The sequence below is a fragment of the Nanorana parkeri genome, unplaced genomic scaffold (assembly GCF_000935625.1).
Source record: "Nanorana parkeri isolate BGI_ZX_2015 unplaced genomic scaffold, ASM93562v1 scaffold764, whole genome shotgun sequence".
Classification (NCBI taxonomy): Eukaryota; Metazoa; Chordata; class Amphibia; order Anura; family Dicroglossidae; genus Nanorana; species Nanorana parkeri.
The window spans coordinates 68,923-84,456 of record NW_017307032.1 but is presented as its reverse complement, the minus strand read 5'-3'; the positions used below and the strand labels follow the sequence as shown (position 1 = coordinate 84,456).

Genomic DNA, 15,534 nt, shown 5'->3' with positions numbered 1-15,534 from the left:
TTAAAACCTAAATAACAGGCACAAAAAGCCCAGTTTACAATGACAGGAAGGAGGAAATGGTTCCCCCCAGAAGAGCTTTTTACTTGCCATACTTAGACGTCTCTTTCATTTGTCAGATTTAAAGGGGGATTATAGGCTATGCTGTTTTCCAAACCAATAGAGAGTAATATTTACTGTAAGTTAACTATGCTAGCTTCTGCGCCTGTATACCTGGGCTAGACAAACACCAGTTGTCAAGTTTTTGTTGACTGGGAAGTATTGACTATGAGCTGACCCACTCAGACCCCCTTGTCAAGTAACCTTCTTCACTGTGTGCGGGGAAGCGGGAACCAGTTTCCACTATGATCTGCATTAGGTAACTTTCCTACAAGACCAAGATGGTCATCTCCATACAGAGACAAAGTGTAGAACAAGGCACTGTACATTAGTAATGAGGAAAATATTAGCCAAGATAAACATAGGCAATACTGGTGACTAGTCCTTTGGGGAGCTGTACACATGACTGCTGGAACCGGAGCAAAGAACTAGTTGGGGTCCTAAACCGTTAGACATCTTTGGCATTGCAAAAATCTAGGCCTTCAAAACACATGGACACTCTGTATTAATGTTCCGTCTGATCCCGAGAAATTCTACAGAACCACCAACAGCAAGAGTTGCTCCAGAATATCCCGGCACTATAGAAAAGAAGTGAACACAAATGAAACCTTTTCTAAGAGAAACCTGCAAGCTTCCACTGATGACTTTATATGCCACAAATGCTAGGTACCTGGCCGTCAGGCTTTACCTCTATCTAAAATATTTCAAGTCACTGGCCATGAGCAAGTATGTAGATAAACAACTTCAGACCATTCTTTAGTCTTTTGACCTGCATTTTATTTTCTAGGTCAGTTACTCGGAGAGTACTGAAGACTTGGAATAACACTTATTCTCCTGTAATAATACTGAGTCGAAAGGCGTCTCTTCTCTTAAACCAAATACCCCACCCCAGTATGAACAATCAAAGTTAGCATAATAGTTAGGCAAGTAGCATTTTCAGACGGAAAAGGAAAGGCCTACTTTAAATGAAATAACAATGACTGGAAGGTATACATAATAATGAGTTAAGGGAAATCTGTAGCGTAGTCTTACAAATCCTCTAATCAGCAGTGTCTGACAGCCTGTACAATCCCAGCTCATTTTCTACATTTACCAGATGAAAAATAGATTGTGACGGGCTACATCATGGTCGACTAGCTCTTATCACAGGCACCCTGGGGAAAGCATGAGTGAAGATTGTAAAATGACAGGAGTTATTTAATCCTCACATTTTTCTTTACTACAACTTCATGTTCACAAAATAGCAAAGAAAACTAAAGACAACAACATTGCCTAATTATGAAAAGCAGCGGGGAAAAAAAAAATTAAGAGAAAGAAAAATTGCAGAGCTGCCAAAAGATTTAAACTGCTGACTTAACTCTGTATCTGAAGCAGACCAATGACAGCTGGAATACGATTTTTTGATTCTTTTTGCACCAATTATCACAAAATTCACCAATGTATTTGAAAGGCTAGCTCCATTTACAACAGTTTTTTTTTCAGTTTTGTATGGCTGCCTGCAAGTCTAATTATTCTCTGCCTTCTTATATGTGCCAGGTATGGCCTTAACTACTGTATGCGTTAAAGAGGGCCCATAACAAATACCCCCATCCTCCACACACACTCTAATCTCCATCTCAAAGGCAATTCACCTCGGGAGATACCAAAAACCCTTAGCTTTTATAGCAATAATAGTGCCTTTTAAACTACATTCACAATAATTATATCCAAGTGTATTGTTAAAAAATGAATGCTGCCTGCATACATTTCTATTAAGCTAGACATTGATGGGCCCCTTCTGCTTCTGGCCCCTGTAGCAAACAGATGATCAGCTATAGAACAAGTACAGGTGAGGCGCTGGATTCAAATATTCAGAGGATTGGTTGGAATGTGATAAAGCACAATGGCTCCGGTGAGGCAGCTCTCAACAGAAACTGGACATCGCACAAACAAGGAAATCCAGGATTGAATATATATGCATATTCAGTATACAATTCGATGAGCGCAGCAAACAAGAGAGAATGAGATTCAAAAATAATAATCGAATGGGTTCACAAACAACAACACAAAACAGCCAATGTGTTTCAAGAGTTCAAAGACCTCCCTATTCTTTAGGGCTTAAACATGATAGGTAGTATTATGGAGTAAAAAACTGGCACAAATCACAAGGGATGAATTACTTGCTGTGTAGGGTGTTGCCAGGATCAAAGAATTAGTAAAATTCTATCATAATTGCTGCCTGTGTAAATCTCTATGCAGCTAGGCAGAGATGGGTCCCTTCGGCTTCTGGCCCCATAGAAAACAGGTGATCAGCTATGGCTGAAGTTACCCACTTGTTCCCAAGAATTACATGGGGGAGAGATCTTTGCCAGAATTTTCGCCTAAGTGCCAAAGTCATAAAAACATCAAACTGCTACCTTATTTTATAAAGTAATAAAATATAATTGGGGGGGGGTTCTGCTTTAAGAACCTGACACCTTTGCTAAGGCCCTTTGGCGGGAGGCAGAGACAAGCGATTCTGGCTAATCACACCACTGGAGTCTTAAGTGATTTTTTTGTAGAATAGTTATCACTGTGGTGAAAACCCAACATCTAAATATTGCGTTTGGATAAAGGCAGCCTATGAAATAATGTATTGTGTATAGAGAACAAATCTGGGTAAATATGCACTTTAAAGTGGTACAAAACTCTTAGGTGTTTTTATCTTAATTCACTGCTAGTAAGCAGTGTAGCATGCCCCAATATATGTGAGTGGACTAGTGTGGCAAGCAATTACAATAAACACCTCCTCTCTGCTGCTCGGTCCCGGCCGCAGAGCGCAGGTTTCTTAACTTCCAGGTAGAGCAGGTTTCTCAACTTCCAGGAGGCGGCAGGAGGAGTGTCTTACAGTGTTAGGCAATTGACGAACGCCAAGAGGGAGCACGCAAGGGTGTCTCTGTGGGACCTTGTAGGAGCAAGGGGACTCCAGGCAATAGGACAGCGGCATTAGCGCTGAAGGATGGCTCGAAATGTCTTGAAGGAATATGTTGTTCACATCAAGAAGCATCACATAAGGTCTTTACACGAGCATTGAGAGGGGGGAGGGGGGGGGATACGTAGCTTTTAGTGTCACTTTAAATTTAAGCTGTAATTTACATGGGCCTCCTGCATAAGTTTTATAAACAAACTTCATACTTCACAGATCAATTTCTCCTGCGTTTAAATGTACCTGCATTTAACATGCATTAGACACGTTCAGAGTATCTAATCTGTCCCTGGACACACAGATTTCTATTTTTTTTCTTTGCAAATTTTTTTTTGAGCATCACACCATTTAAGATCATTGCATTTAAATGTGTTTGTCCTATAAATACATTTGATCGCATGTCTGTGTGAAGAGGTCTAAAAGAACTGTATTAGAGAAATAGAAATTTCAAAAGGATATGCATAGTGTAAAAACAATATATAACATATTTGCACAAGTAAGCGGTAGTTGAACACACTAGTTTCTAATCATTCCTTGAAACCTATTTGCTTTTCATACTTCTATCCACTGGATAGCACACATCAGATGTGCTCTTCCTTCAGGAACATACTATGGCAGACTATTTGTCCTAGCACAGCAGTACACAGGATTCTTCAGGGATTTTTAACCGACTGAATCAATTGGCAAATATGGAACAATGATATGACTTATCTTAGGGCTAGTTTCAAAGCTCACCATTAGATGAAAGCATTTAATTTGTTGAGTTTTTACCAAAATTTCTCCATGTTTTCCCAAAGGTAAATTATCTATCCATCTAAGGTATGATAATAATTGTAATACAATAGCTTGGGGTTATGTTCTAACTTAGGAGAGTGAGATCATTGTAGGTGTGGTCTAAACAGCTAAGGATTAGTGATGAGCTGGGGCTTAGTGTGAACCCAGTTCGCCCAAGCCAGCTCAAAACTGTGACTGCCACCCCCTCTATCTGGCCCAATCAGTTATGGAGAGGCACATTCTCCACCCCGTAGCTAAAAGTCAGAAAGGGGTGGGAAATGTCCTGCCACAACTGCTGCCACTGACTGGGCTCGGGGAAGGGAGGAGTGGTAGTCAGAGTTTTGAATCGGCTTGGGCAAACTCAGGCAAACTTGGTTGGCACCAAGCCCAGGCTCATCTCCACTAGGGACCATAGTAAGCAAAACATTAAGGTGAGCAAAAAATAGGTCATCCAAAATATGCACAGCCACATGAACCCCATAGTAATACAAGACTGAATACAATGCCTAGACGTTATACCCTCCTTATGATCAACTACAGGCCCCATAGAAGACAGGTTTTTACTTGCACCTCCGGTCTACAGTGGAGTGTCCTTGTTACAATATATATATATATATATATATATACCCAATCCCACACTTTCTGGTATATCTCAGTAATGCTCTTATTCAAAATTACTTATTTTCCATGAGACATTTGGTACCTACCTCCTCTTGTAGCAAGGATGGTGCCACCATAGGAGAAAACAATACAGGAAGTTTCTGTACCTGGTGTGTGAGCCTGTCTGCAGTGAAATTTTGTGTGAACCTAAAAAACAAATAAAAGAGAATTATATATTGGATGCTGTAAACATTGCATTGTTGATAGATGTTATGAAGAGATGCGCTTTTTAGGAATCAGGATGTAAATTACTTCTCTTTTACAGGTTAGATGTACACAGTCATGATGTACACTGTAATAAACAGACCTGTGATTCAAATTTAAATCTCATGTGAATTAATAGAACACATGTTCGCTATTGAAACAGTACCCCTTTCTTGCCATGTGAAGAACTGCTGTTGCCCAGCCTAGCCAGCCAAGGTCATGTGGTCTCTAGCTACCAATCATTACTGCAGACTCTCTACTGTTTGCAGTTACCAATGAGAAAAGAGGATGCCCCAATGTACATACATAGATATTTAAAAATTATACCCAGAAACCAGGTTTATAATACATAAATACACATTGATAACACTGCCTACATTAATTATAAGTAAAGATAAATAAATTGCCAAAGCTGAGCTTTAAGTTGATCTCTTTCACGTGTACACTTAAAATGTAGCGACAGAAGCAGTTCAATTAATAAATAGCTAACTAACTACTTTAGTTGGCATTTCTTTTATTTTCTAATAAATTCCTGGAGTTCAGCTTTGATGAACTTTATTTTTTTTTTTTACATTTTAGACATAAAATACACGTAAAGTGAGGAAAATAATTATTTATTTATTTGATCCCTTGCAGAAGTTTGCCCACTTACAAAGAAATTAACCCCATTCTTACCCCATGAGCTCCAGACGGAGGGCAATTGATTGTTTTTTCTTGCCCATGGTGGTGAGGTTTGAATGGAAGAAAGATTTTGTGGACAGGTGACTTTTATATACATAACGAGTTGTCGTTAGGAGCACCTTATTAAAATTGACAGAACTAATCTGTGTACCACATAGCCAGTCTGGGAGGAGCCAGAATTATTATTGGTTGGTAGGGGATCAAATACTTATTTTACTCACTGAACTGCAACTCAGTTTATAACATTTGTATCATGTGTTTTTTCTGGATCTTTGGTTGATATTCTGTCTCTATCATTTAAAATACACCTGTGATAAAACGTATAGACCTTTCATTTCTTTGTAAGTGGATAAACTTACAAAATCTTCAGAGGATCAAATCATTATTTTCCTCACTGTAAAGTGCACAGAATACAGCAGGAAAATAGTTATTTTTCCTTTGATCATTTATCTTTAAATAATTTCAAGCTATCCTTAAACAAGTTTATTGGTGATTTATGGTTGACTTAACAGAACAAAACACAAAGAAATAATTTCTTGTAAATTACAGAATGAAGTAGACACTAGGTACGGGAGCCATGCCAAAACCCTCTCCAATCTGATTCTGGAAAATGTCATTTTCCTCAAAATCAAAACCCCAAGGTTCCCTTGTATTTTTTTGCTCCCTTTTTTGAAGGCAGACACAATACGCAAGCAAGAACCAGAATTTTGTTAATGAATCATACGCACGAGACTGGAAAAGGAGGAATAAAATAATGTAGTTGGAGGCGAGAGGGGGTGTTAAGATAAATTGTGGTAAAAAAATGCACACACTTTAATACATCACCTGTTTCTTGACACGGGAACTAAAAAATATATATATTACGAGCAACAGAAGTGCAAGTGAGAAATAACAGACTGCATACAATAGGTTTTTTTTATTTTTTAGTAGCAGGGGGAAGAAAGCCCCTCTACTTTTTGAACTGGACTCGATCCGTGAACATTTCTCAGGCCGATCAAAGATGTCATTGCTCGCTGAACCTATGTGCGTCTTTCGGCTTTCTTGGACATTAACAACATGTTTTTAGGAGACCTTTCCAAGAACACTGCGGATTAAGACAATAAAAATGGAATATGGACAGAACGCGTTTATGATTGTGGGAGAAAAACACCAGACGGCCGTGACAAGTGTAAGAGAGGTCATTAATGGTGCCGGGTAACGATGGCTAATGTAAATGGATGGATCTGCACATTTACAGGAAGGGACAAAGAAAAACACTTTCTCAAAAATATACATGCTATTTCTGGGACAAAACATTTGGGAAAGAACTGTATGTTCATCAGACTAAACTCGCAGAACTTAAAGTTAAATAACCAAGGGAAAAAAAATTGTATGGGTCATTAGAAAAGAAAAATTACACAAGGACTACAAAAAAAAGCAAATGTAAATTCTGTTGTAGACATGCAGATTAATACTAGATAAGGTCCAGGGGTAAGCATACTCTGACCCTCCAGCTGTGGTGAAACTACAAATCCTATCATGTATCTCCCTCTGTAAGTCATAATTTTGCAATGCCTCATGGGATTTGTAGTTGCACCACAGCTGGAGGACTGGGGTTAGCCTACCCCTGGTATAGATGCTGAATGGCAGCCAGACACATTGGCCTGAGCCAGCTGTCAAAGAATTACATTTTTTAAGCACTGTGGTATAAAATGTGTATGCTCGTATCACCTGAGCTTGCATTATTATGCCAAAGAGAAGAGATGGTGCCAATTTATTTTGGGAGAAACAATAGTAAAGGAATGCCCAAACACAACCTGCCTGCCTGACTACTCCAGAGGAAGGATCAGTTGGAGGCATCTCTTGATAATGTAAGTAATTACCATTGCCACTCAATCCCTCTAACATTCACTGGGCAATGGCCATCAAAGGCTAAGAGTAAAAAAAAACCTGCTAAAAGTGTAATTTCAAATCATTATCAGGTGTGATAAGAGCACTTGTATTATCAGAAAACTTTAAGGGTTCCTTAACTCACGTTAACACACTGAATTACCGTGTTTTAGGGCAGACCATTCATTTTGGCACTTTAGTGAGCTGTGGTGCAGCTCCAGTTGTCCTCCACTATTTTTCAACTTTCTTTAATAGACCAAGCTGTCCAGCAAAACTGGCAGATAGAGGGCTGAGACAAACCATTTAACACTGACAGAGTTGCTCATAATGGTCAGCTTTTATTCCTTTATGTAAAACCTTTATCCCAAAAGGGATAACAAAAATAAATGGTTGCTGTAACTGCTTAAGGCCCCATTCACGCTGAGCGACGAGCGATATTGCACGACTTGCGATATTGAGCGACTTTTTCCTATTGGGCTGTATGCAATCAGGAGCAAAATCGCTTGAAATCACTCGAAAAAAGGGTCATGTAGGAGCTACAAGCGATATTGAGCGATATTGAGCGACGAGATGTGAACAGCTCCATTTAAATGGATTGGAGAAGCTACATAGAGCGATATCGCGTGGAATATGAGCGAGATCGCTGCAAAAATCGCTCTATAAATCGCTCAGTGTGAATGGGGCCTTAAGGGTAACTGGACCCACCAGTTTAACGGTTTCCCAAAACAGATACTTTTAAGGCATGCCAACTGTGAAGATCGCCAGTGTGCTTATTTCAGCTCTCAGCTGAACTTTCAAGCCCTCAAATGGCTGGTCTCACAGCCAATCACATGTGCAGCACCATGGCAAATGCAATGCAAAAAGAGGCTAAGATGGCACCTACACTGGCTCTAAGGGATAGGAGGGTGTAGTTCTGCTTTAAAAAGTGTTAGCTGGAGTTCAGATTTGTTATCAAGTCCATCTAAATCAAGTTAATCTAACACTACCCTCCCCACAGGGTGACAATACTGCTATGTATGGGTGTATCCAATAGAGTGGAGCTAGATCAACAGGTGAAAATAAAGAGAAAAAAGGCCTTTAAAAAAAGAAGCTGGATGCAGCCACCACATGTAAGGATTTGTAAACTGCAATATATTAAATTATTGTTTTTGGGCTTAGATAGGCTTTAAACATAGCAATCACGTGACCTCTATCCCGATGTCTTGCTCTATGAAGGTGAGGGCTGGGATAGAAGCACGGCTGCAGTGGAACATCACAGACTCGGACGGCCCACCGTGCTGTTCCCTGCCAGAACTGCTATCAATCATGCAGATTCATATACAGGTTGGACAAGATTATAGGCTGAGCATCAGCACATCACGGCACTGTCAACTTAGTAAAGAGAGCAACATTGGTAAGATAAAAGTTTTCTTTTGCCAGCATAGACACAATGGAATTGCAATGCAGGTTGAAGGGTTCCTCTCCTGATCAGTATGAGTGATCTGGAGTGTTACAGTTTAACAAATAATCTAGCTATTGCCTACTATATGCTGACAGCGCAAAGCCACACTCCAATTCACTCTCACCATAATTCTCCTTTAAAAAATGTTACATACATTTGCATGCAAACGGAAATTTGTATGTAAAGGATAAATCAGGAGCCCACTGGAAATCAGCCTGTGCAATCCTATTATAGCAAGGAACTGTTTTCCTTTTTGAGATTAGTCAGAAAAATATATAATACTTCATATGAATATTTATTTACCACCAACAGATGGTAAGTGCGAGGCAACAGAGCTAACTAAGCATTAGGCTTTTTTACTGCTATGTTGCGAACAGCCTGTGTTGTAACTTGAGTAGCAAGATACCAGATTAAACACCCAACTGAATAAAGTCAACGAAGGGACACACTCCTCCTTCTCTCCTGGATGGCGCCTATCTGAATTTTAAAGGAGAACTATGGGGTTAGGGCTTTTCCCCATAGTTCTCCTAAGGGTAACGGGAGGACACAAACTAGCATCCTTCCGTCACCCAAAGCTCAGCTCACGGTATACTGAGACGCCGCAGCCGGAACGGATCCTGACAATTATGTCTGGATCCACCCAGCTGCGTGAGTGACAGCTGGCTCTGCCTATTTAGAGGCAGAGCCAGCTGTACCTGCCCCCTCCCCCGTCCGTTCGGCCAGTCAGCGCTGGAGGATCAGACAGGGGAGGGGGGAATCCAGTCCTTCCCGTCACAACTCTCTTCCGGCACAGGATCGAGAAGTGAGCGAGCGCCGGTATGTGTTCGCTCACTTCCCGATCTATTGAGCCGACCTGTGACAGTTTCATTGTCACAGGTCGGCTAGAACTATGAGGCTGAGTGAAAATCACTCACCTCATAGTTCTCCTTTAATAGGTCAACAACTACAAAGCGAATGCTGGACTTTCTTTTTGAAAAGCCCAGTATATGCTGCAATCTATATTACACATTTATCTTATAATAAAGGTTTTACACAAATTATTTAAAAAAATAATGAATATAAAAACAATAAAACATCGGATAATAATACAAAAATGACTAAGACCTGTTAAAGATTGCGTACAAATCAAAACAATCTTAGAAACATGGCTACATTCTGAGGTTGAGGTAAACAAAGGCAAATCTTTGAGGAAAGAGAAAGCGCGATTGTGGGAAAGTAGAATGTGAAACAGTGTCTGGAATAAGAAATTACCTTGCTGGACGCAAATGAACTTTGAATACACCTGTGACCGCCCTGTCAAATCACGTTAACCTCAGAAAAGCAATTACATGGCATTGCCTTCGGGCCGAAGTCAACAAGCAAGGTTTACACACAAAGCAGGAAGAAAAGTGTCAAAACAAACAAATATTTGACAAATGGAATGTCACTGTTCTCAAACACAAAGCTAGAGATTTTAAAACTGTACTTATTTAAATGTCAGTATAGGAGTATAACGTCTAATGACATGGCAAATGGAAAAGTGCCGTAACATACAACAACCAATCATATTTTAGTTTACTGAACATTAATGAGAAATGTATGTTGATTGTTTCTTATTGGTTGTGGCACTTAAATGTACTGGACAAGCCCAATGGAGTGAATATGCAGCAGAGGAAGGCAATGTTTTGTTGATTACAGTGGTAGAAGATTGTAACATCCGGCTTCAGACCAGAAATGGTGGTAAGTGTTGTCAACTAAATCTATACTGTAAATTTCAATCCACTATCTTTAGATGTAAGATTAAAGGTGGCCATACACTGCACGATTCTCGTACGATCGCGGCATTTCCCGTGATTCTCGTACGAGAATCGTGCAGTGTATGGGCACCTTTAGACTGAACTGTAGGTGATATAAAAAAAAATACCATCTTGTTCAGTTATGCAACCCCCCAAATGTTCTCTTATTACTTAGAAATACCAAGAAAACCCAACAAGATTGATTAACCAAAAACAAATTTCATACAGATACGTGTGTAATACATTTTGGGGTAATATACACTTTAAGTTGACCTTTAAAAGTACATCAAAAGAAAAAGACTGAGCTAAAATGAGAACTATATCCTTTTTTTTAGTCACTGAGCAGAACTACTAAGCAGTTCTCAGATATATAATAGACAAATATGCTGCCCCTATGAACACATATTTTTCACAATTGATTAACATGAAAAGCTATGGTGAGGTGAGCAAAAAGGAATCAAAATGCCCTATTGTAATGGGAACCCAGGCAGATGTGGTTCCCATTGGAAAAAAAAAATGGAAATTAATAAAGGCAGAAATGGAAAAAATAAAGGCAACATTTAATAGAAGCCACCATAAGGTTCAGTACACTATCAATTGTTCCCCTCTACCCCTAAAACTCACAACCAAATGCTCCCCAAAAGCCCAACTACTGTTATGTGGAGGATGAGCATAGTTCTGGTGACATGATGTTCCAATAAACAAACACTTTGGACTTCAACTTATTGGTGTGCTGGTGACATGATTTTGCAAACTGACTTTCAGCTTTAAGGTATGTACTGCAATTTTAACGCAAACTTCATACTCATTGAAGACACACTATACTTTCCCTTTAAAAGGAGCTTCTGGACACTGCAGATACAGAATAAAACAAATAAAACAGTTCAAAGCCATAACAAAAGGCAACATGGTGTTAGGTGTCATTTCAAAGAGAACCTGATCACTTCAAGAATCCTGCATCTGCCTAATAATATATTTGATGGTTTGTTTTGCCGTGAGAGGCACTTGTCCTGAGGGCCCTGACTCAGATGGGAAAGTTCTAATCTGATATCACAGTTAGCCATTCTGCTGTATGAGTCAGGCTGATCCAAGGAATGAATGGAATTCCAGATGTGAGTCCTCAGGCAGGCCATAGATGTGTGTAATGTTACAAGGCTGCCCCAATGACCTTCTCAGTGAAACCTGCATTATATATGGTTCCACATCAAACTGCATAGACAAACATAAATTTGGGGCAAGGAAGCCAAAACAATTCATATATTTATAGGACAGCTTCAGCGGTCAGTCAAATATGCTCCTGGGATCTTTTCAAAGGGCCCAGCATCCTTACTTTCTCTTTGTGGCCAGAGACAAGTATGACAGGAACAGTGTTAATTGTGCTAATTGTCAATGACCTTTGGTGATGTCACAGTCACTGGGACTTCACAAAGATCTGCAGCAATAGATAAGAGAAAAAGGAGAATTGTGCACAAGTGAAGGCTAGAGAAATTTGATGATTTATGAACGTCCCAATCAAGATCTGTTAAGAAGTTAATACTTTAAGCGGCCAGAGGGCATTGTGCTTTTCATCTCCAGATTGCATCCATAAATCTAAAGGTTTAACACCAGCGGAATAGAGTTGTATTGCCTTGAAGCCAAGTACTGGTTAGCTTTAGTTTGAAAAAATAAAGGCAACATTTAATAGAAGACACCATAAGGTTCAGTCTACTGTCAATTTTTCCCCTCTACCCCTAAAACTCACAACCAACACTCCCCAAAACCCCCTACTACTGTTATGTGGAGAATGAGCATGCCTTATCCCACAAGGCAGTGCTCAGTCCCTGAATGAACCAGTGTCTAACCCGAGAAAAGCAACAGCTTTCAGAAAGTCAGTATTTGCAAAGGGATTTCAAGGGCTCCAGTGGGGCAACTAAAGGTGGAAGAAGCAGCCAATTAAAGAAAGCCTGTCATGGAAATGTATTGTTAAAACATCTGTAACCTGTAAAAGGCAGCAGTAAGTACCCACCTTTTCCCAGCATCAGTGAACACTGCCTATTCACGAGTTCTCGCCCCACGAAAGCCGCTGAGAAACCAACACTTCAGAGCGTCGATCTACTGGGTGCCCAGAGCTCTCAATCTTACCTCCCTCTGAGTTTGCATCACCAGTCTCCTGCAGTGACACGAGATTAGCAGGTGGAACCAGTGAGAGCCGCAGGTGGAACCAGTGAGAGCCACAGGGGCCCCAGGATATCGATTCCCAGTGAAACTTGTAGATAAGTCGTGAACGGATCAGTGTTGGGCAGTGTGGGCACAGCGAAAGTTGAATATTTATTGCCTTTTTCTATAAGTAACAGCAGTTATTAGAATATTTTTTTTGACAGGGGCCCTTTAAAAGTATGCTGAGGAACATTATAGAGGCTTCTGTTAAATCCTGCTTTTACTTTGTAGTTTACTTTGCTAGTATAGGTCCACTTTAAAAGCGAAATTCAAGCAAACATTCAAATACACAGGTGAAAAGAGAAGCTGAGTTAAAGGAGAACTATGAGGTGAGTGATTTTCACTCATCCTCATAGTTCGAGCCGACGCGTGACAATGAAACTGTCACGCGTCGGCTCAATAGATCGGGAAGTGAGCGAACACATACCGTCGCTCGCTCACTTCTCGATCATCTCCCTGCAGAGAGTCGTGACTGTCAGTCACGGGTCCCTGCAGGGATTCCCCCCTCTCCGATCCTCCAGCGCTGACTGGAGGAACGGACGGGGGAGGGGGCGGGTACAGCTGCCTCTGCCTCCAGATATTACTTCCTGTAACAGGAAGTGCCTGAGAAAGATCCTTCATGGCAGGATCACCATGTCAAAAAAGCTGTGAATTTAAAAATATTGAAAATTACTGTTGAAATTACATTAGCTTGTTAAAATGATTTTTACTGATTGGGTTTCCTTACAGACTGAGCTTTGAATTCTCATCTTTGTGCTAGTCTGGACACTATATACCACATCTTTATGATTCCTATCTACTAGTGTAAACAAACCATTTCCTAGGGATCATGGAATGCAGGTGCAGACTTAGACGAATTATGACCCAAAGTCAAGTTCTTGGGAAAATATTGAAATAATCTAAAAATGGTTCTAAAAATGAGTCTTTGCTGAACGTTTGGCTAGTCTATTTCTTAAAAACAGCTAAAATGAGCCAACACAAATAGGAGTATTTTGATTAATCTGAAATTTTTAAGAAAAGGATAGAGGTTCTATTTTTGTTAGCACAAAACAAGTGACCTCCGCTACAATCCACTTTAACACACTGTACAAATTCATAAACATATTTGTGCAGTTTGTTTCAGCCAAATCTTCACTTCGTTTATTGTAGATGTCATCTGCAGCCATAGGGAGGACGATGTTCTGTTACTGTATGGCCAGCCACAGATGGAACAACTTTTAGTCTGAACTTATATCTGACTAAACTAGGGAGATGCAAATGATTGTAAAAATTGTAACAACACTCTAAAAAACATTGTTATTTGAAAATCAAACCTTTTACAAAAAATTGCTTGTAATTCTGACTGCATGGGCTAGTAGTGCAATCAATTTTACTTCGATATCAATGGAACCCCAAACCTACATTTTTACTGGCTCATTCAAGAAACATGGACTCTGACGGCCACAAAAATTTGGCAAGCCAATTAGTCAGCTGCAGAAGCATAATAAAATACAAACAGGTAGGCTGTGTGCAATGAGTCATATGGTTTAATTAATTTATTTGTTTTACAAATAATCACTTAAAGTGGAACTAAAGGGCCACTATACTCGCCTCCCCTCCAGCAATGCGAGGTCCCCGCAATGGTGATAACAATGCACATAGAAGTGCATTGTTTTTTTTGTTTAGAGCAGCTCCGAGCGTATCCATACAGCCGAATAATGTGAGGATAGCCACTCAGCTGTGATCGGAGCCTTACTTTTTGAGGTGACTATGTAAATTTCAGCTTGAGCTATTGAGCTCTTTTTTCAACAAAGAAACTAAGGGGAGTTCAGAGTGGACCCAAACGTTTTACTTCATATGCAGATACACAATATTCACTTCATATTTACTAAATGAAAAAAAAAACAAATGTTATTCTTAACATGACTTTTGGCAGGGCCCTCCTTACCATCTTGTCTTAAATTGTATTGTGACTGTAATGTCTTCCTTATATTGTTAAGCGCTGTGCAAACTATTGGCGCTATATAAATCCTGTATAATAATAATAATAATAAAAAAGAAAATATTTACAAAATCACTATAGACTTCTCTTAAATAGAAGGATTTCACGTTGGACTGGAGTCTCTCTTTAACATCAGCAAAGATGTGCACTCAAACGGATACCCCACGTCACATTCTCTCTTTCTGCTACATGCAATTGATCCAACCACCGGACCCACCCTCCTTACGGTTTCTTATGAGATGGGAGGAGGAACTTCAGATCAATATATCACCAGAAGCCGTAATCAAATTGTTGTCCCTTTCCTATAGCTCATCAATCAGTAATAAATACCAAGAGTCGGGCTATAAAATTGTGACAAGATGGTACCGTACACCGCAAACCCTCCATTCACTGTTTCCAGATTCCCCGGACCAGTGCTGGAGGTGCCAACAGTCCTCGGCAGGCATGCTACATATATTCTGGTCCTGTCCGTATCTCCTGCAGTTCTGGGATAAGGTCCACGCCCTCACTCAAAAATGTTCTGACTTCTCGGTTCCCCGAGACCCAGCCTTCTTTCTCCTACACCACAACAGCATCCCCTTGCGTGCATACTCCCGATCTCTTACTAGACATATAGTCAACGCAGCAAGGGCATGTATTCCGGCCATCTGGAAAAAACCTGAACCACCGTCCATCCGACAGGTTTTAGACCGTATTAATGATATCTACCGCATGGAGGACCTCACAAACTCAATCTCTTCAAATTACACTTCATTTTCAAGTACTTGGTTGCCTTGGATGGAGTTCGTGAGGTCACCTGAATACCTTACCTTTGGAGTGTAATCCAAAACATGACGGGGATTGGGGGCACTATTACATCAAGCCCTGATTCACTCTCACTTCACTCCCCTTTTAGTATTCCCCCCCCCCCCCC

The 15,534-nt window shown here is 40.2% G+C and overlaps 1 protein-coding gene across 1 annotated transcript in view; it reads right to left on the bottom strand.

Moving 5' to 3' along the window:
• The window catches only part of WDR70 (WD repeat domain 70), a 111,863-nt gene that overhangs the window by 78,465 nt on the left and 17,864 nt on the right, over window positions 1-15,534 (bottom strand). Inside the window, exon 2 of the mRNA XM_018564597.1 lies at window positions 4,522-4,621. Coding sequence (XP_018420099.1) covers window positions 4,522-4,621 — 100 coding nt within the window. The remainder of the gene's footprint in view (window positions 1-4,521; window positions 4,622-15,534) is intronic.